The sequence below is a fragment of the Onychostoma macrolepis genome, chromosome 06 (assembly GCF_012432095.1).
Source record: "Onychostoma macrolepis isolate SWU-2019 chromosome 06, ASM1243209v1, whole genome shotgun sequence".
NCBI classification, from domain to species: Eukaryota; Metazoa; Chordata; class Actinopteri; order Cypriniformes; family Cyprinidae; genus Onychostoma; species Onychostoma macrolepis.
The window spans coordinates 27,961,270-27,984,165 of NC_081160.1; the positions used below are offsets into that span (position 1 = coordinate 27,961,270).

General features: G+C 35.9%; 1 protein-coding gene across 14 annotated transcripts in view; it reads left to right on the top strand.

The window, feature by feature from the left end:
* LOC131542382 (monocarboxylate transporter 1-like) overlaps nucleotides 1-22,896 on the top strand; it is a 39,291-nt gene that overhangs the window by 12,182 nt on the left and 4,213 nt on the right. For 8 of the 14 annotated variants that reach the window (XM_058779044.1, XM_058779043.1, XM_058779037.1 and 5 more), the window contains 4 exons: nucleotides 10,978-11,220; nucleotides 16,146-16,289; nucleotides 16,454-17,248; nucleotides 17,699-18,618. In XM_058779044.1, coding sequence (XP_058635027.1) covers nucleotides 11,004-11,220; nucleotides 16,146-16,289; nucleotides 16,454-17,248; nucleotides 17,699-17,928 — 1,386 coding nt within the window. In that variant the 5' untranslated portion in view covers nucleotides 10,978-11,003 and the 3' untranslated portion in view covers nucleotides 17,929-18,618. The other 6 variants (XM_058779031.1, XM_058779035.1, XM_058779034.1 and 3 more) reach the window with 5 other exon arrangements.

Below are 22,896 nucleotides of genomic sequence, written 5' to 3' on the forward strand. Positions count from 1 at the left end.
CACGATTTGAGACTGGCAGTGGAGAGCGGGTGGAAAAGATGGACTGGTAATTGCCATGCCAAGGCAGGGGTATATTAGAATGCCTGAATACATGAATAAGTATGTTGCAGATGCCGTGGAAACTCGAGGTTAGGAATAGAGTTGGGGGGCAGATGCAGTCTGAATAGCTTCTTTCCTCAACTGCAGCATCTATTAACTATATTTTTGCATTTTATGAAGAAAATGTGACCTGTGCTTACCCATGCAAAATTTAAAGCCACAGTAGAGGGTTGTGGGTGGTTGCCAGGGCATTGCTAAGGTATTCTGAGGTGGATGTCTAGATCCCTTTTGCTATGGGATTTTTCTGTTTTAATTTCTGCCAGTAAAATTGTAAGTCTGACCCTTTATAAAAGCAATAATATGCTTCTTTTTAATTAGCTGGACAATTGGTATAATGCATGTGTGAGTAAGGGACCGTTTACATACCATTCCATTGCGCTACTTTTCAATGTTTTTCTGCGCTATTGTTTACAGTCTCAAGTTTGCATGACAACTTTTTTAATTTCTAAAACCATTCCTGAGTGCTGCATCTCACATTTTGAGACATAAAGATGCATTCTGTACGAACGTCCCCTTAAACTGTGGGTCTTTAAATGTCTTAAATTCAGTTTGATTAAATTTAAGGTTATGAAAATATCTTAAATGGTATAACAAAAGTTTTAACTATAATTTAGAGACGAATTGTTGAATAAATGTCGTTATTTTTATTTTCTTTGCGTACACAAAGTATTCTCGTCGCTTCATAAAATTCAGATTGAACCACTGATGGCAGATGGACTATTTTGGCGATGTGTTTTATACTTTTCTGTGCCTTGCCAGTGTAATTTACTTGGCAGTCAATGGGACAGTCACAAACCTCCCGGTTTTCATCCAAAATATCTTAAATTGTGTTCCGAGGACGAACGAAGCTTTTACGGGTTTGGAACGACATGGGGGTAAGTGATTAATGACAAAATTTTCATTTTGGGGTGGAGTATCCCTTTAAGCCTTGTCTGTGAAACCGGGAGATGAGATCTTACTTTTATTTGGTACATTTTGCTCTCCAGATGTCCTGGTATGTTTCAAATTCAAGGAAGATTCAGGCTGATTCCTTCCATAGCACTGCAGCTATTCAGATTGTCCATTGTTTTTGTAGGAAGTTTTATGGTTACACGGTTTTCTCAGCACTCGTTGGCTTTGTTAAAAATTAATATAGTCTGCTTGTTTACACCCGTTTGGATGTCTACGTGGAAAAACAACATCAGTTAAATTGTGGCGCAATGCATTAATCTTTAAATATGACCTGCAAGGATTGTAATTTAGTCTTGCTCTTTCAAGTAAGCCCACAGGGCGTGATACAAAGTTTCATGCGGTTTAATAGACAAACACTGCCAATCACAGGTTTTAATCCATAGTCTCTCTAAGGCATATTTTATTGAGTACAAACAGTGAAATCTGTTGTCATGTGCCTATATTTGAGGTAAGGATTTGATTACTTTCTTTTAGGTAACCTTAAAGGTTATTTGTTGAAATCAACAGCAGACATCTACAGTTATGCAAATTAACCTTATAAAGTCATAGAGTACCATCTTAGCCATTTCCACCAGGTGGCGCTGTAATGTCATTCTAAGTAGTTTAGAACAACTAAAAAGCCACAAGAGGCTGTGGTGATGCCTAGTAGCGTTGATGTGTTCCTAGATCAACATGTTTCATTGGTACTGGAACAGCATTCTTGTCAAAACAACATAAAATGGAATAGACTGATAAAATGTTGTCAGGTTCTGACTTCTGCTCTAACCTTTAACCCTAAACCTAAGTTTACAAACTAATTGGTTGATAAGAATGTGGATCTAGCAACACATCCTACTTAGAAAAATCCCAGTCACTATTCTGGTATATTTTTTTTGGATGGAATATGGACTACTGTTTGAAAGTTTGGGGTTAGTTTTTTTATATATTTTAATACTTTCATTCACCAAGCTCACATTAAATTGACCAAAAGTGACAATTAAGATATTTGTAATGTTACAAATTTTAAATAAATGCTGTTCTTTTGAACTTTGTTCATCAAAGAGTTGCATATATATATATATATATATATATATATATATACACACACACACACACACACACTGATAATAATAAGACATTTTTCTGGAGTAGTGGCTGCTGAAAATTCGGCTTTGTATCACAGCAATAAATTACATTTTAAAATATATTCAAATAGAAAGCAGTTATTTAAAATTGTTATAATATTTCACAGTATTACTGATTTTACTGTATTTTTTTTAATCATATAAATGCAGCCTTGATGAGTATAAGACACTTCAAACACATAACTTACTGTCCTCAAACTTTTGAATGGTAGTGTATATAGATAATTTGATATACTGTTGTGAATATGCAATAATATATTACACATTTCGGTGTTTGATTTTAAGCACTTTTTCATTTTGTTCAGATTTTAGGAATGCAACTTGATGCCCAGTGGGAAGTCTGAAGCATAACCAGTTGAAAAGAATTAAGTATATTGACAAAGCTGGATTATAAAAATTCAAAGTTCATCTACAGGGCCAACACCAGAGGCCTCACGGTGGTGACGCATCACTTGTCTCACAGATTGTACCCACTCAGCAGGCCGGCCATCTGGCTTGTCTTTACAACAAGGACAGAAATACAAATCATACCTAGCCACAGATATCGCAGAGGTTACACATTAGCAAAAAAGAAAAAAAACGAAAGTTCTGACGTAAACTCACTAGAGCGCTGCAGCTCCTAGCCATATGGGGACTTAAATGGATCCTAGAATTGTTCAGTCTATCTGCTGAGCGCAGGTTTTGAGCTACACAGAGGCAGGCCTCATCCAGCGTAACGCAGGGGAATGTACTCGGTGCCATGTTGACACAATGAGGGCACTATATGGAAGTTTAGGAGCATCAGTTTTGTGTCTTTTCAAAGGGCCATGGGCCTTTTGTGTGTTAAGGAATATTGAACATCAGACGATGCAGCTGCCAGTGACTGTGTTTTGTCAATATAAATCATAAGTGTTGTCATGTGTGGATTCATTGAAGCAGTATTAATTGCTCAGTGTAATTTGTTTGCTTTTAGTTATTTTCCAATTGATTTAAATCATCTCTGAATTTCTTTGATGGTTGGCATGTCTACTACTTTATTTATTTTTTTACAGTGATTAAAAAGATTAAATGGAGCATAAATAGAGACTTCCACAGCCTATTTTACTATTTTACTGTTTTCCATCAGGAATTTATTGGATTGTATAAAGTGTCTGTTCCATACTAGAATGGAGCCAGAATGTAAGTTTGCAGTGAATTGTGAAGGACTTTGAAGTTCACCCTTGAGAGAATCTTGTGGTATCCCAATGCATACACTTACTTTACACATTCAAGTATTACTGGATGTTTTTGCCATCACATTTTTAGTAAAGCTGCCATGAAATTGCTGCATTAACTGTTGGCAAGATTTCAGAAAGGCTGCATTACTTAAATGCCTAAATTGCCGTTTGGCTGTTTTTAATGTTTACTGATAGCCTGAACGGCCTAAGTTATGTCAACCATAAAGGAAAGTTGTTCCAGAGGCAAAACAAGTAGTTATTTTGTTTAAATATTAGGCTAAGAGATATTTTTTGGTTAACATGCACTGATGGATTATGCCAGGTTTGATTTTGTGTAGATATTTTAACTGGAAGCAGTGGTTTGAAGTTAAAAACATCTTAATGGTGGATTTGTTTATTACGAACAAGCAGCTTTTTGCTTCAAAAGGCATTGTTTGATGAACTGGAGTCATTTGAATTACTTGTTGATTGTAGTAATGTTTTTATCAGCTGTTTGGACTTTCATTCTAACAGCACCCATTCACTGCAGTAGATCCTTTGAGCAAGTGATGGAATGCTAAATTTCTCCAAATCTATTCCATTTTCATTTTTGGATGAACTATTCCTATAAGAAATTTTAAAACTCGCTTCTTCAGCTATAGAAAAAAAACTCTGCAAAATAATGTTTTTTTATAGTTACACTTACGGTTTTACATGATATAACCAGATTGTAGCTGGACGTTTGTATGAAAGCACAAGAGCACTTTCTAAGGCATAAGATGAAGTGTGCAATGAGTAAATAGAGGTAATGCCACAGATCCACTGTGAGAGCCATTAGCAGTGACATTACTGCCTGCTAGAGCGAAGCAGGATGGGCACGCAGGTCCAAAGCACTGCTGCACTTTATAAGTAAGAGTATTGCAAAAATACATTTCAGAAGATCTGCCTGCCCATTAATGTAACTGCCCTACTCCAAATAATACAATGTTATCTAAAACCATCCAAACTGTTAACCCCATCCAAAATGCAAAAAAGAAAGATGGCATCATGCATCAGAATTCCCTAATGTAACATCTATTTCCTCAGCTCATTGGTGTTTAATTATTGCATGTAGCTTGTGTGTGAATATACAGATTGCATCAGCATGTATGCAATCTGTTTGTGGATGAATGTGCAATTATCCCAGTGCATTGCATTTAGTTGTACAATAAGCAATCTTAGCTCTGCAATCAAACATTTATGTGCATGTGCATTCAGTTCTGTGCGGTTCATTTCCTTCTGCTTTATTTCTCATTCTGTGTAAATACAAAGCTGGGCTGCATGGAGACTTGAGCAGACAGACATTAGCCGTGTGGCATATGTCCTGAACCGCTGTGATCTATGTCCACGTGGCCAGAATTGACCCCCAGTGGATTAAGAGATCCAAATTGGCTGTTTGATATATGGCAGTCCTTGTTAACAGTGTTCCCTCCTGTCAATTCTCTCCATTGCTTTCAAGGTCAGCCGCCCTTTTCTGCCGGACAAATCAGAGAGCTTACTATTGTCGGTGATCGCGCTTACACACGCGTGTAAGTGCGATCACCGACAATAGTAAGCTCTATTGACTTTAAAACAAAATAAAAAATTTTTTCAAATATTTGATTATATGTGTTCTAACAAGACTTTCTCTACTTTATCCTACCGGAAATGTATATAGGAAATGTTTTGAAATTGATTCCTGTTCTGCCCTAATCATGGCCTTACATTAAAAGTAAGAAGGAAATTCAAACCAAATAGTTTTAGTTTCAGATTCTCCTATACCATTACACTCTTATATACATATAAATATTTATATTTAGCCTGTGTGTTGCACTGACCAGTTTTTTTTTTTTTTTTTTTTTGTATCTACTGTATTCTAAGTGCTCTTTTACCTTTTTTTTTTTTTTTTTGCTTTTAAATCTTAGCTTATGTCTGTGATCCTATTTTCATTTCTTCTTTAGAGCTTGCAAAAAAAATACATTTCATTGCCTGCAATTACTGATGCATGCTTAAATGACTCTGAAACGGATCAATACCAGACCCCACATCTCAGATCAAGACTTGATGATTTACAAACTAAAGGAAATTATTGCAGCCTTCACTTCAAATAGTGGCATGCTGAACAAGTTTTCGCCTTGTTATACTACAACTTAAAAAAAAAAAAAAATTCAAATCAGTTAAACAACATTTAGAAATAATCTGAAATGCACACTCTCACATCGCTTTTGTAGTGGAAACACTAATCTGTCCTAATGCAACACAGAAGAGCCGCCTACTCACATGTCATTCAACCACTGAACAAAAAACATTTACTGGTTACTACTTTGAAAGAAAATCCAAAATACAAGCATGCACCAAATGTGTTTCTTAGACCTTAAATTAACATGGAGTAGCACACATTTCAAGTTTAATACTGGCACTCAACTAAAATAACAAAAAGCTTTCTGCTGGAATTTTCATGTTTGCCACAAAATTACAATATGTAAATATAGTATAAATCAGTATTATACATTGTCTTATATGCAGTGGCATATTGATAGTAAGTGATATAGGTAGTCACACAATCAGAATGACAAGTAGTAACAGGAGATGCATGTCTTGTAAATACCAGTTGTAAATGCCAATCTGTTTCTGACACCATTTGATTGGTTCTCTCTAGATGTTTATAGCAGGTGTTCAGGTGTAAACAATGTGAAAGATATCAGGAGTTGTAAAGACGTAGCAGATTGGGAACTGTAAGCCAAGACCTAGACCAAGATGCCAAGGCCAAAAGACTCCAACTCCAACTCAAAATCCTTAATGCTTCTTAAATTGCCACTATTTTAGTCTAATGTGTTTCTCAAGTGTGGTGACAATTAACCTCGGTGTGCACCAAAGCTAATTAGAAGCTGTGAAAGTCATAGTCTCCCCTACTTTATCTTAGCCTTTAGCTATGAAATGTCACACTTGACGGTCACAGCAGCAGAAATCTGTGACATGTAGAAAATAGATTGAAAGAGACAATCAGACTGGTGGTCTTTTGAACCTCCTTTTTTCTATAAGCTCCATATATGACCCCATTAGGAGTGTCACACAGCACTTCCTTTCACATTAAACCTCTATGTGTTGAACAATAGAGACCTCAACGGGAGAGCACTGCTTCATCCATTCTTTCCTGCTTTTTTTGTGGCATGTTTATTGTGACAGCTGTTTTTCCCCACACAACATGCATGTTTCACCATGAATGTATGGCCATCAGATCTTGTGTTGTTTGGGTGTAGGGCTGCAAACACCTCAAAAAAAGGCCACAATTGCTCCTCCTGCAGTTGGCCTGGGTGCAAAGCTTCCTGAGAGGAAGAAAAAAATCTATTGATGTCAGTTTTGTGGAGGTTTTACTACGCAAAGCAGAGAGAGTAAATATTTTGGCTTGGTGTCACGTCCAGGACACAGTCGCTCTGAAATGAAAGAGTGACTAGGCCTTTGAAAGTCACAGAAGGGAATTGGGAAGAACGTGTTTTACGGTTGACTCTGCTGATGCGTGGAGCTGAGCATTTTCTAGTTTCATAAAAAAAAAAAAAAAGAACAAAAAAAGTGCAGTTTATTCTCGCTTGGGAAATATTGCTTAAAACATTGTCACCTTGGTTCTTTGATCCAATGAAGGCACTGCAACTTAATGTTGATTAATTAGTTCTGTATGGTTACAATTTAGATGTTTCAGTTGGAATTGGTGAGCATGAAGACACTGTGGGGTTCCAAACATTCCAAACTGAGCTTAGAATTCCTCTTAAATTGCAATTAATTATTGAATTTAATTAGAATTAGAATTTAAGGAAGTGGATTTGATAGATAGATAGACAGACAGACAAGTGGCTACAGGATTGAACTTGTATTGTATTGAAGTATATACAAAAAGAATATGTATCAGATCAGTGTAACTCCTGTAACCGATTTATTTGATTTGGTTGGTTGTTGCGTCTAACATGTCTTTATAGTATATATAGTATATAAGTGATAGAAATTGCATCTAATTCTGACATTAGCCCTTGCACTGCAGTTATTTCTCTTGAACCACATGGCAAAACAAGAAAAACCTCTTGTTCTGAGCATTTTATGCAATCTTGCTCAGGGATGTCAAAGAGATTACCGATTGTAAACAATTGCTGTGCTCAGAGGAAAGGATTTGACCCTTAGGAAACCATGTGTGTGTGTGTGTGTGTGTGCGCGCGTGTGTGTGCGTGATGGCTTTTGTACGTGTCACATCTCATGCGTAGCTGCAAACGCTCATCCTTATTGTCAGTCATAGTTTTTTGTTCCTTGACCTGATTGAAATACAAGCAACGTGAATCAGAGCTAATTATAAATTAGCATACACGCTGCAGGAAGTATAACAACGTCAGTGCCTTTTACTATATAATGGGTGTTTGTTGACATTGGATGAATTTACACAATCTAAAAGCAATGTACATGCTATCTCAAAGACCCCATATTGAAACCTGTATCCTTCAAAGGAGACCTCAACAGTGTCCTGAATGGGTGGCTTAGACAAAGAACAAGGAGGAGGAGAGCAGGGACACAAGTGGGCATGGTGGCAGACATCAAGGAGCCAATAGAAACCTATCTTGAATTCTCTGTAGATATTGGGGGCCAATAAGAGCTGCCCTGAACTCAGTTAAACACAGTTTGACAAGGCTGACCATATCACAGGCCTGCAGAAGTTTCAGTAGTTCTTTTTTTATTTTATTTTTACAGGCAGACCTATGTGTTTTTCCTCGGGATTATTCACATAACTAGAGACTTGCCTTGACCCAGACCGGTCCCTTAAAATGCTGCTCGCCATCACTGTGGAATAGAAGAGTACTTTGGACTATTTTATGCAGAGAATTTATAGTGTGCCAGAAAGGTAGGAGCGCTTCTGTGTGGAATGTGTGATTCTAAGCTTGAATGCGCTAAAACGTCTAGCTTGACGCTGTGTCAAGGACCCGTTTTACCTGTAAAGTGATTCATTTCATTCTCACTTCTTTTTAAACCATACAGCACTTGAGTTGAAAGGAATGATATGCTCTGCCAACATGATCAAACTGTCAGATGGTCCAAATTCAAAGTGAACAGCCCAGTGATGCAATAATGGCTAAATCAGAATATGAAGAGTTTGCAAAAACAAATAACTTTCAAAACAAAATTGTCAAAAATTGTGTTTTTTTTATATTATGTTATCATGTTTTTATTGTTTTATTGTGTTAGTTAGCAGTTTTTTTAAGTGATTTTTTTAACATAGTCAAGATTAATTGGAATGCACAATGAAAAAACATGATAAAAATGGAGTTACCTGTTTTTGCAAATGAACTCTTCATATATCTTTAATACAAAATTGTTTCCATGACATGATAAGAGAGCTTGTATGAATTCAGTTAATTCTGTTGCATTTGAAACTGTTTGACAATACGTTAAAAATACTATGCGCCATTCTGGAATGTTCGATTCTGATTAAATGCAGTTAAATATTTTTGTATAATTGTATCAGGTAACCAATCACTCCACGGATTCATTGTTGTCAGCTTGGGGGTTAGAAAGAAATTAATACTTTTGTTTAGCAAAGAATACATTAGATTGAGCAAAGGTGAGACATTTATAATGTTACAAAAGATTTATAATTCAAATAAAGGCTGTTCTTTTGAACTTTCTTTTCATTTTAAAATCCTGGGGGAAAAAAATCAACAAAAATGTTAAGCAGCACAACAATTTCTGATAATTGTAAAAAAAATGTTTCTTGAGCATCAAATCAGCATATTAGACTGGAATAATGATGCTAAAAATTCAGCTTTGCATCACAGGAATAAATTAGTTTTTTTAACTAGAAAACAATTATTTTACATTGTAATATTTCACAATATTACGTTTTTTACTGTATTTTTGATCAAATAAATGCAGCCTTGGTGAGCATACAGTAAGAGTAAACATTTTACATAACCAAAACTTTTTAACAGTAGTATATTAAAATGATTTCATGTCCGTTTATTCATTTGTTTGGTTGTTGCTGTGTAATATGGATAAGCGAGAACATACAGGCAGCCAGTCATTATCACTAAATAAACCTCTTCGGGGTGATGCAAGACCCTCTTTGTGTTGGTGTCCTGATCGCCTTGTCTGAATTAGTTTTGTGATAATGACTGCACATTGTTTTTTTAATGAGAAAGTTGTTCTTAAAAAACGATTTAGCAGCTAATGGCAAGGCGCCCTGATGCCTCAAGATCATGCTGTCTGGGCTGGCAAAACAAATCCAAGAGCACATGTAGAGAGGCTTAAATGCCAGTGGGGGGAATAACCTGATATTGGTATAAGGTGCCTCTCTCTGACATAAACCTCTGATCCTCCTGAAATAATGTAAGTCACATTTCCATTTTGGAGGGCATGTCACTTTAAAAGCCTCCTGCTGTGGCTTTACAAATACTCGATGCGCTCAGTTCGGCTGTGAGGCTTTAATATGTAAAGGCACATGACTCTTTATGTACCATCTACGTTTCCTTTGAACACTTTTCTGCCACATGTATTCACAATGATTTTTTGCAGCTGTTGGATATGATTCATGTTTATTGATGTGTGATGCTTTGAAGTTTAAGGTTTACCTTTAGAGGACTAGTTGTGCAGAAAATCTTGTATTTCCTGGCCATGAATCGAGGCATTAGAGATGCTAGCATCACTATTACTATTGCTCATACTTAGTGATAGGGATTTGAACAAACCCTTGGTATTAAATTTCAGCGCGTAACTCATCCCACACCACTTGTGCTTCAGACATGAATGTTGCCTCAAATGATGCGGTCGAGGAGATTTTCTGACTTTAGACATTTCTCACCTGTTAATGGACAAGAATATCCTATAGAATTACACTGAATGAGTGACATGGGCTATATCTAGAGACCAGAGTATTGTAAAGAGTGAGCAAACAAATAGCAACACTCTGAAAACAACTAAGAACACTATAGCTTCATAGCTACATTTTCACCAGCAAACACTATTAATAAATATGAAAGTTGAACTGAAAGATCATTAAAGTTGTGTTTTTTAAAAAACACTGTTCAAAAGTTTGGGGCCAGTAAGACATTTCTATTATTATTATTATTCAGCAAGGATGAGTTAAATTGATCAAAAATGACAGTAAAGCATTTACAAAAGATTTCTGTTTCATATAAACGGTATTCTTTTAAACAAATTTCACAGTTTCCACAAAAATATTAAGCAACTAAACTGTTTTCAACACTGATAATAATAAGAAATGTTTTCCAAGCACCAAATCAGCATATTAGAATGATTTCTGAATGACCAGCCTGGAGTAATGATGCTGAAAATTAAGCTTTTCCAGCAAGAATAAATTACATTTAAAAAAAAAAAAAAATGTAAATAGAAAACAGTCATTTTTACAAATCTTTCCGACCCCAAACTTTTGAACGCTAATGTATGTTTCCTGTATGTTTTCTATTTTGAAGTTCTTTACAGTTTATATTAGGTGACATCATTCAAATATGCAGTCAACAATGTTTTTATAAGGAGCCTTGGAGGTGTTTAGATTTTGATGTCAAAACATTTGACCTTTTTCTATTTTTTTCCACTCCATTTTCCCTGTTTCTTTACAGAGAGAGCTTTGTAAGCACCTGGAGCCATGGCACCTGCTGTTGGAGGTCCTGTGGGATACACCCCTCCTGAAGGTGGCTGGGGTTGGGCCATAGTGTTTGGTGCCTTCATTTCTATTGGTTTCTCCTACGCCTTCCCAAAGTCCATAACTGTGTTCTTCAAGGAAATTGAAGTGATCTTCCATGCCACCAGCAGTCAAGTGTCCTGGATCTCTTCCATCATGCTTGCTGTCATGTATGGAGGAGGTAAGCAGTGTGTTCCTGCATGCTCCTCTTTCTCCTCCCCTTAAACCTCTCAAGCTCTCTATACATGTATTATAAAAAGTTCTTTCTGAATTCATAATGGCTTAATCTCATACTAGATGTTTGCATTGATTCATATTCTGTCATATTCAAATTCTGTCCTCGGGTAACTTTTAAATCAAGCTGTTTTGTCATCCATTCAAGCCAGTGGTGAGATCATGGCGCAGGTAATGAAGATCCCGACGCAGTTTATCAATAGATGTGGTGCGAGTGAAAGGCCCTTATTCATTTGAATTGTAGAAACGAGAAGCATGCTAGACAAGGCTTAGACATCACCCACCGGCTGCTTTGCTGAGAGATTGAGCTCTGAATGGGCAACTCTATCTCCCTCTGGAGTCTTTCTTCTCTGTCAGCTCTTTATTCTGCAAGTGTCAGATGTTTTCCTTGGAGAGAGATGAGGAGATGAGACGCCTAACTCAGGAGTCACACAGACTTGTGATGACTAGCGTCAATAGCAAACTTGTCTCAGGAAGTGGAGCACCACCAAATGATGTCAGCACACTCAGACTAAATTGCACATTCGCCTTCTCACGCTACTGAGCAAATCAAATGCGAGATAAAAAATATAAACCATTACGGATATAAAAAATCAAGGTTCTGACAGTATGGTGTTACTTTTTGGTTACAATGCAAAAGCCAATTAGTGTTCAGTATGGTTTGCTTGTGTGCTTATACATATCCTTTAAAACAGGCAAAAAATAAACCACCCTGCAATTTGAGTTAAAGATTTAGTTTAAAAAAAAAAATATATATATATATATATATATATATATATAACTCTTACTCTTAAACCTTTTTTTTTTCATTATCCTCATGTCATTATCCTTATCCCAAACCTGTGCGACTTTCTGTCATCCATGGAACACAAAAAATACATTTTGTAGAACGTTAATTATTTTCCAAGAATACAGTGACTTGTGTTTGTAAAGCTCCAAAAAAGACAAAAAAGTTTCAGAATATGGATGAACTCTTTGACTTTTATTCGGTTTTCCACATGCTCTAAGGGAGAAATGGTAAAAATAATGCTTAAATGGTTAGTTCACCCAAAAATAAAAATTGTCATCAATTACTCACCCTCATGTCGATACAAACCCGTAAGATATTTTTGATGAAATCTGAGAACTTTTTGACCCTGCATAGGGTCAGACAGCAACTGACAAGATCAAGGCCCAGAAAGGACATGGTTAAAATAGTCCGTGTGACATCAGTGGTTCAAATGTAATTTTATGAAGCTACGAGAATAAAGAAATTGTTGAATAAAGTCATTATTGTTGTTATTCTATTTTCATAGATTTGTGTTCCGAAGATGAACGAAGGTCTTACAGGTTTGGAACGACATGAGGGTGTATAATAAATTACAGGATTTTCATTTTTGAATGAAACTTTATTGTCTTTTGTGATGTACAATTAATGAAGTACATCAGTATTGTAGACAATGACCCAAAAAATCAACTGATAAAATCAAAAAATTAACATTGTGGGACCAAATGGGTGGGTAATCTGGGTATATCGTGTGGCATTTATTTTTGTCCTAAATATTGATTTATTCAAAAATATATTTGAAAATGCAATTCATATGTACAATGACTTGACTACACATATTTACTGATGAGTACTTTTCATTGTCGATAATAGGAGTAAAAGGAGTTTTATTTTTGTTAGTTCAGGTTTTCTTTTTTACTTCTGTCAAACTTGAGTTTTTACCCTTACATTTGTCATGAAAAAGAACAAGACGCTCGATCAGGATGTTTCTGAAAGATAGACCTTTCAGTTTATGCCGTTGGGGTTGACATTATGGCCATGAGAACGCATGGCATGTGAGAGGCACATGACTTTACATTTGACCTCATACTCCTACATGCCCCTTCTGGCCCAGCAGAGCTAATTCCCTACTGTAATGCAGGGGGCAATACATAGCACATGACCCAGATGATCACAGAACCAACCACGCGTGGAAAAAATCCAGCAATTTGTTCTGACGACAATGATAAACAGAATCACATTATGTAGTGCTACTGGTTTGTACTAACATATTTGCAGGCAAGACATAATTGTGTGAATATTTTATGCTTACTTATGCACATCAGATGTCTGTGTGGCAATATATTCCATATTCATAATAATTCACAGTATGCTCACAAGTAAATCAGAATGCCATTGTTTTAGCATGTAGTTTGATGCTGGCCTTGACAGACATGTGTTGTGGTTCCCCTTTTGCTCTCATTTCCCTGAATACAGCCACTGTCTCAACCACAGTTTGCAGAGAAGTCTGAATGCCCTCTAAGCTAAATACTGTCAGAAGGTGTTCGTTTCTTTTCCAGGGATGTGTTGTTTTGGCATTCTAGGCCAAGACATCTTCCTACATAGACCTCTAGTGCATTTAAGCTTGTTGTCGGTGACCCAGGGAACTCAGAGTAGTTTGCCTGGAGCAAGAGAGGTCCAGATATGAGGATATTTACATGAATTTGGACTGATCTGATATGTCAGGAGTGAGTTTTTGTTTAATGTCACCCAAGGGCTTAGTCTAATTCTTGATTATTCTTGTGCCACATTTACAGTCACATTAATTCTATTTACTTTAGGTTTAATACAAAACTGCACAAAATGTAGTGATGTTTCTAAATTACCCTGGAATTTAAATAGTTAAGGCTTACTATTAGGCTTTCTGCATCACTATGTTGTCACATAATGACTGTTTTCATACAAGTTAACTGAGTACTCCACTCATCTGCCATTGGTTGCGTAAACAGATAGCCTTAGCCCTAGCCTGACACCATTGGTTGCGACAGTGTTTGCCATATTTATCTGGTATTCAAGCTGATTTGTAAGGAGCGTTTATTTACATGTATCTATGGCTGATGATTTAATGTTTGAAAATGAAGAAATTAAGACCAAAATAAGCTATAAATATTAGTATTGTAATTTTACAGTTGTAATGTAAAGTAAATTATCATGTTATTATATTCTTTTTCTTAAATACTCAAATTTTTATTTTTACAGTGACATATTACAAAAGTAAAACTTGTTTTTATTTAGTAATGTTTATATGGACTCTAATAGCAACACTCTTATCAGCCAATCAGATTTGAGGACCATAAAGAACTGTTATATAATATTATTTTTATTTTTTTTTTTATTTTTTTTACTGATATAATCAAAACATTTTGGCAAAATTTTGTAGCCCTACAAATAGCGAATCCGGATTTTATTTTATTTTTTATTATTTTTTAAATCAGAAAAATCACAGATTTTTTCCCTTAAATGTAACTACTATGCCATTTTATATAGAGCCTGAAAGCTCAACTCTGGTGAAAGTACTGGTATTAGTAGTTGTTGTGACGTAAACTAGGGCTTGTATGTGATGCTAATGAATTTCTGCATTTATAAATGTGTTAATATGTTCTTTCGTACATGTTCGCAAAGACTCGCTCTCCCGCTGTACGAGGTGGATTAGAGAGGCAAACAAGGCAGCCTATTGTACTGGGAGGCTGAAGACGTGCTGGCGCTCGCCATCACTCCCCTGTTTTTCACATGATTAGCAGGCTTCCTTCCTACATTCATGATAGGATTTGGACTCAATACACGGAAGCCTTAAAAACACGCATCTAACTGGAAATACCTTTGGGATCCTTGTGTTTACTACTGTAGGGTGGTATCACAACACATTAGTTTGGTTTGTTAGGCCTAAAGTTTGCCATAGGGCGAAACGTATCTAAATTATGATTTAGTAGAGCACTTTAAGATTGGTCTTTCAGCTTCTGCATTTCACAGGTAACATCTTTTGCTCAGTTAGCTGGATGATGGTGGGAAACAGCAAAATCTGCAGTTTGATGATTACTGCAGTAATATGCCATGTCAAATTCTATTGTTCTTCCCCACAGAGCTGCAATGCCCTCTAGTGGTCTGAACAGAGACTATCACCTTACGTCATGAAAAATCTAAATTTACCCTGCTTATTGTTTTAGTATACATCTCTAGTGTTATTGTGAACAGTTCATGTGTGCATGTTATTTAAGATAGATGTTTGTCTTCGTAATCTTTTATCATAATGTAATAACATACTGCCCCTCTGAAACAGTGATCCTGTGATAGGCCAGACCATCTTTTTTCAACACCACTGTTTTCAATCTCATCAATTCCCAATGGATAAAATCAAGTCCTGTATTAAACTTCCTGATAACTTGGAATTGGGTGTTGCTTGAACCATTGTTCTCTTTTACTATTACCTTGATTTTTCTTCACACGCCACATATCTTGTACTTAATCTCAAGCATGCTTTTCAACAACACTGTTATCTTCTTTAGATAAAGTCATAATTTATTATATATTTATATATATATATATATATATATATATATATATATATATATATATATATATGTGTGTGTGTGTGTGTGTGTATACATAATTCATTTTGTGGTTTATGATTATATCACACTTCTTTATGAGTAACATAATATTTTTATGATGGATTTTCATATTTTAAGATTTAAAATCTGGATTTGATCAAAAATTCAGTAATATCAAAGTAACGGTTTTACTTTATTAAGATGCATAATGAAGAATAGGTTAGGGCATTGTGCATTTCTTTCTTTTTTTCTTTATATATAGATTTTTCTGTTTTAAAAGCATTTTAAATGCTATTTCTGAAGTTACAACCTGATACTTAAATAGGTTAATCATTTTATATATATTAACCTATATATATAAAACCTATTTAAGTATCAGGTTGTAACTTCAGAAATAGCATTTAAAATGCTTTTAAAACTGAAAAAATTTGGCTTCAGATTACAGAAATAAATACATTTTCCTCCGCTTTGTGCAAATTCTGACAGATTTTTTTTATTTTTTATGTCTCTCATTCCCAGGTCCTGTCAGCAGTATCCTGGTCAATAAGTATGGAAGTCGACCTATTATGATTTTAGGAGGCTGCCTCTCAGGAGCAGGGCTCATCGCTGCCTCTTTTTGCAATACCGTCGAAGGCTTGTACTTCTGTGTCGGTGTAGTGGGAGGTATAATTAAAAACAAATAAGAATTTTTAAACATACACCATTGCTCTTATCCCGTGCAATTTACAGTAATAGCACTCCTAGAGATGTTACACTCTTTTGACATGTTTTAATATCACCCAGGGGACCTGTTTTCATTTCGAACTGTGTGTTATGATGTTTTCCAGGTCTGGGACTGGCATTCAATCTCAACCCAGCTCTCACAATGATTGGCCAATATTTCTACAAGAAGCGCCCAATAGCTAATGGTATCGCTATGGCTGGTAGCCCAGTCTTTTTGTCTACTCTGGCTCCCCTGAACACCTGGTTCTTTGACCATTTCGGCTGGAGAGGGAGCTTCTTGATCCTAGGTGGACTTCTGCTGAATTGTTGTGTAGCTGGATCACTGATGAGGCCCATTGGGCCAAAACCCCAACCCGCTGTTAAAGCTGCTAACAGTAATAGCGAAGCCAGAGAGCAAAAGAGTGTGATGCAGATCATCAATGGTTTTATCGATCTGACACTCTTCAAGCATCGTGGCTTCTTGCTTTACCTTCTGGGTAACGTGGTCATGTTCTTCGGCCTCTTCTCTCCTCTTGTGTTCCTCAGTAATTACGCCAAGAGTAAGGAAATTCCCAAGGAGAAGGCAGCTTTTCTGCTCTCTATCCTGGCCTTTGTGGATATGGTTGCACGACCTTCAATGGGAATAATCGCCGGCACGAAATGGGTGAGACCAAGGGTGCAACATTTCTTCGCCGCATCCATTCTCCTTAACGGTGTGTGCCACCTGCTTGCCCCTCTGTCCACAGACTACACAGGGTTTGTGATTTACGCCATCTTCTTTGGGTTTGCCTTTGGCTGGCTGAGCTCTGTGCTGTTTGAGACCCTCATGGATCTTGTGGGATCTCAACGTTTCTCCAGTGCTGTGGGACTGGTGACGATTGTAGAATGTGGGCCAGTGTTACTGGGGCCTCCTTTATTAGGTGAGTAGTTTTAGCATACTAAATAACAAAAGGTATTTATCTGAAACAAGTAAAGGTAAAATGTAGTTAAAAAGTTTTGTTTTTGTTTTTTTGATCAAAAATGACCAGTCACATGATTTAAAATAAATTTTCCTTCATGCATTCAGATAAATTTTAATCTAAAAAAAACAAAAAACCTCCCTGAAAACACATTAACCATGCAGTCCCAGAAGAAAAGACTTCTGCATGCCTTTGCAAAATTAAGATGCATAATGAGGAATAGATTAGGGCATTGTGCATTATTATCTTGCAAAAGTTTTGTGAGTGAAAGCAAAAGCATGACCTACATTTGAATCACTTTTTGTTGAAAATGCATTGATGGATTCCACTTGGATCACTGATTTTTATTTATATATATATATATATATATATATATATATATATATATATAACAATTATTTGCACTCACAGGGAAGTTCAATGACATCTACAATGACTACAAATATACATACATGGGCTGTGGAATTGTCCTGCTGGCTGGCAGTTTGTTTCTTTTCATCGGAATGGGCATCAACTACAAGCTACTGGATAAAGAAGCAAAAGAAGAATCCAAGAGAGCCAATCTGCAGGAGGAACCTGGCAAAGAGGTTGTACAAGCACTGAAAGTACCTGATGACAATACTGCAGAGGATGCTGTGTGACAATAGCTGATCCTGGTTTTATTCTGGGTGATTCTTACATTTCTGCACTCTCTACATTGAGGATCTGATTACAGACATCCATCTTGGTCTATTCGGGTCACTGAGGCAGTGATGCAAACATTTCAGTGCCTTGCATGAGCACATGGTCGTGCAATTGATATTTTTATTTTTAGAATTTAACTTTAGTTTAAAACGTATGCATTTACTGTAGGACAAGAACTGTGGCCATTATTTTGGGGCATTTTATGTACGCTGAGAGTGGGAGAAAGATTAAATCAGTGAATATATGAAGAATTAATCTGCAAGAAACAAATGTTGCCTTCTAACAAAAAAGATACTGGAGCAATGTGAAAGCAGTAGATGTGCAAATACTGTCTCATTGAATATATGCACAAATTAAGCATAATTTGGTAAATATTTTCCAAGTTAAAACAATTAATGCATTGTTTTGTCAGTATCCATGGTCAGCGTCTGTTATTTTGTATATTCTTATGCATGTGTGTCTATGTGTGTAGTCTAGCAATTTAGTGATAAAAGATTATTTACTTGTTTCAAACTGTGTAAACACAAAAGCAATTTGTGTACATAGAGTAATGGGAAATTGTTTGTTAAATGCCAAATAAGTTACTATCAGAATAGATTTAAATGTTTGTCATTTTTATGTTGCAAAATGGTTCAAATAAAAATTATTCTCATTTTAATAAAAGTTTCACATCTCCTTTCAAGTGTTGGGGGTTAACCCTGGTGTTCTTTTGAGAATTGCAAATTGGTGTAAGTACCTCTTCTTTTGCAAAATGTTCATCTGACCTCCAACCCATTTGATATTACTGAAGCTTTAACCTAGTTGAATGCACCTTTCAGAAATGTGACAGGCATGTTAAACCATGATTTAGGAAATAACTGAATAAAAGAAGACACACAACTGGCAGGAATGTATTTTTATACCAGTCTGAAAATACCATCAGGTGAAATTTCAACGCCTTTATGTTGCATTGGGCCTCTGCGGCGCCGAATTAATGTAAGTAATGTACTTTTGAAACATGCTAAAGAGGTTAATGCGTATAGCATTCTTCATATTTAAAAAAATAATATTAATAATAATTTAAAAAGGTAAATAAAAAAATTCGGGAGTTCCAACTGATATGGGGTGAATAGCCGTCATTTAATTTGAATCAGCCGCGCAAACCGTTTCAAATCTGGTTCGCGTGAGTCAAACTGAAGTCAGGTAAAAACCGTTGGTCAGCGAAATCGTAATAAATATTAAAAAAATTCCAGAAAGTGCTAGAGTGATTTGCTTAAAGGTAATGAAATGTTTCTAAAATTAGGTTTAATTACATACACGTAGTTTATAAAAGAGGAAAAGTAACGGAAATCAAATCATTTTAACGTTACCACCTTTGCTCAACTGGCTCAACTTTCGACTTGACGTTTCTCGGCTAGCTAACGTTAGTGTCTCAAAAGGGAAAAACTCAACAATAAAACTATTCGGTATACAGTTGAGTATTTTTTTAAGTTATATATTTCGTTTTACTCCACAGCATGCAAAAACCTTTCAACTTCAAACTGCTGGTGCCCCCAAGAGCTCATTTGAATCAAGTTTCTGCAGTGAAGCCTCAGGAAACAGGCTCGTTTGAAGAAAACTCAGTTTTTTCTCCTTCAAACCAGGTTGGCAAACTTGTAAATTCTGTTTGTGCTATAATGTTGCTATTTGACCTCTGGCTGCTAAACTGCTGTGTGAACATTTAAATGTAGGATGATATGTGTATTTTGTTTGTAGAGTTATAACAAGTGTTCACATATGGAGACAAGCCTGCCATTTCCATCCAAAATGGTGCTTCCTACGAAGACATCAAGAACTGGTAACATTTATAATCTAAATGGAAAGGTGTACTGTAATGAATATGTTTTAATGAAGTAACGTTAAGTCCATTAATCCTGATACTTTGTTCTTTCAGAGGGCATGAAGAAAGCTGCAGTCATGCCAATGGAAAAGGAGGAGGTCAGGTTAAATGCTTATTTCATTTTGTATTGTAGTTTACTGCTTAAATGATTATTCTTTCTTTTTTTTATAATCTATAATGGTTTAAGGTCTACATTATGAATTCAGTGAAATGCACATTGTCAGTAAATCTAAGCAGTTTAGCTGTTTTGCTTTTGCATTACAGACATCATTAAGATCCAGCCAGCTGTACTCCAGATTGATTGATGAAGCTGAGAAAATCAAACTCTGGAAGTTCAAAATAGATTCTGAGATTTCACAAAAAGACAGGAAGCTTCAGGAAAACAGAAAAACCATTGAGACGCAGCGTAAAGCTATTCAAGAGCTTCAGGTAAATCAGATTTGCAGGTAGTAGATTTATTTTCATTATTTTTTTGTCTGCTTCACTAAAGACAGAATTATGACTTATGTCCTTTGCAGTTTGCAAATGAAAGTCTGAGCATGAAATTAGAGGATCAACTGAATGAGAATGAAGATCTTAGAAATAAGTATGTACATCATGGGTAATTTTTATATAAGTACAAATATTATATTATGTTATATTATATTATAATTTATTATGTTCTTTATTATGCAGAAGCAATGCAACCAGAAATTTGTGTAACATACTAAAGGACACATTTGAGAGATCTGCTGAGAAAATGAATCTGTGTAAGTCTGAGAGCATATTATTGTATAATATGTCGTATACTGTAGCTTAACACTAAATATGTTAATTCATTGACAGTTATTAGAGGACAATAATGTGTTTTTTTTTTATTTTGCCTGAATAGTTGAGGCTGAACGGGAAGAAACTCATGATCTGTTCTTACAGAACAATGAGAATATTCAGGTAACTACTTCATTTATTTATTGAAGATGGATGCAGAGTTGACAATAGGCCGAACCCTAAATTAGGACAATCCTTTTCATGACATTGTAATTTGTTCATTTGCAGAGGATGGTGGCAGCATTTGAAGCTCTTCGGAAGCAAGCAGAAGCTGATCAGCAGGATATGTTGAAATGTGATCATTTTTAACTAATTAAGTGAATTCATTTGAAGCATATAGTGTATTTGACACAATGGAATGAAACATTTTGTTAACATCCTACAGTAAGAGAATGCCTTACACAGTTTGAGGATCTTAAAGTGCAGTTGGAGAGTGAATGCCATGTGAAGGAGGAGGAGGTTAGTGCCTTTGCTCATGAGCCTTACAATTAACTCATTCAGCCTGAAGGGGGCAGCACTTGCTTGAATAATCTTGATTTTGAAAGACCTTGCAAACAATAACACTCACCTGTCTGTGTTCTTGTTGTGACTAAAACACATGTGTATTTTGTGTTGCTTGACTTTGAATTGTTGAGGTTGCAATGCTTCAAGAAAAACTCCAAGTAAAAGAAAACAATCTCAAAGATGTTTCACTAAAACTGAAAGAGGCACAGCAAAGCTGCAGTGTAACAGAGGAGTCAGCAAGTAAGGATGCATGAAACATTTGCGTCAGTATTTTCTTGATTAATTTTCAAAAAGTCATTTACTTTCACTCTTGTTGATTTTAGGGAAACATCAGAAATTACTTCAAAGCGTTACACAGGACCGGGAGGCACTTGAGGAGAAACTCAGGTTGACAGAGCAACTCAAATGGGAGATGGAGGTTTGTCCTTTTCCAAGGTCTTAATACAAATGTATTTACTTACTTTTAAGGATAGTACATAAATAATAAAATAATTCATGTTATGCATTGTATTGCTATTCATAGGAAAACCAGAGAGTCCTAAATTGCAAACTGGAACAAAGCAAGGAGATCCATGAGAAAGTTCTTCAGAAGAAAGACGATGAACTACAGGAACTAAACAACATCAAAGAGCAACAGTCAAACCAGCTTTCAGAGATGGAGCTGACAGTGAATTCTTTGCAGTCCTCACTAACTTCTGAGATACAGAGGTATGTTAAAGAGGTTATATCAGTACAAGACCTAGCATAATGTTTTGTAAATCTCAAACCTTTATCACAGAAAAAAATAATAAAATTAAATATTCAATCAACTTTTATTAAATGCTTTCTTTGTTTTCACAGGGCACAAGACCTTGAGACAAAGATAAGTTCCTTGGTGAATGAACTCAGTGACAAAAACACAGAGTTAGGTGTGTTAAAACTGTATGGTAACGAATAATGATATTTTTGCATGCTTAGTATCATTCTAAAATCATTGGTTACACTATCTTCATGCAGACGTTATCAAGGGGCAGAAAGAGGACCATAGCAAGCAAATACAGATACTCAGAGATGAGCTGGTTTGTATTTTCTTCTGCTTTGAGCATTCGCATTCTTTGAATTCCAATTATGAAACCAAGCTCATAGTGTTTCTGTAACAGGATAAGAAGTCAAACTCCCTCTCGTCTATAAAGGAGGAATTAAAGACAAGGGAGGTTCAGGTGTTCCAGCTTATTGCCTCACTTGAAGAGAAACAAAGTGAAGCAAATAATTTGAAGGTGAGGAAAAGGTCATTAAGCATTCATTGACATAGCAACATAGTAATTTAAGTGCTACATGTGCTTCATATCTAACAATCACTCCTCTCAGGATGAAATGGAGAGTGTCAGCACAGAAAATAAAAACATGAAGGAAGCCCTGACAAAAGCTAGACTTGACAATGAAGATCTGCAAGAAGTTGTAGTTTTGAAAGAGGTCAATAAGTTTATATTTTCGTTATATTACAAACCATGTGTATTTATTTGAGTTTTATGATGAAACATGGTCGAATAACTTAAATAATCACACTGAATCTGTACATTTTTCATCCAGGCTAAATTAAAAGAGGTGGAGGAACAATTGTCAGGTGCTTTGGAGAGCAGTTCTAAATCATCAGAAGAGGTAGAAAGATTGGAGAGGGACATAAAGCTGCAGAAGTAAGAGCATCCATGACCTGTTTGGTTTTATATCATTAATCTTTATATCTCGGACTGAGCCACTCATGTTAAAAAGTATAAAT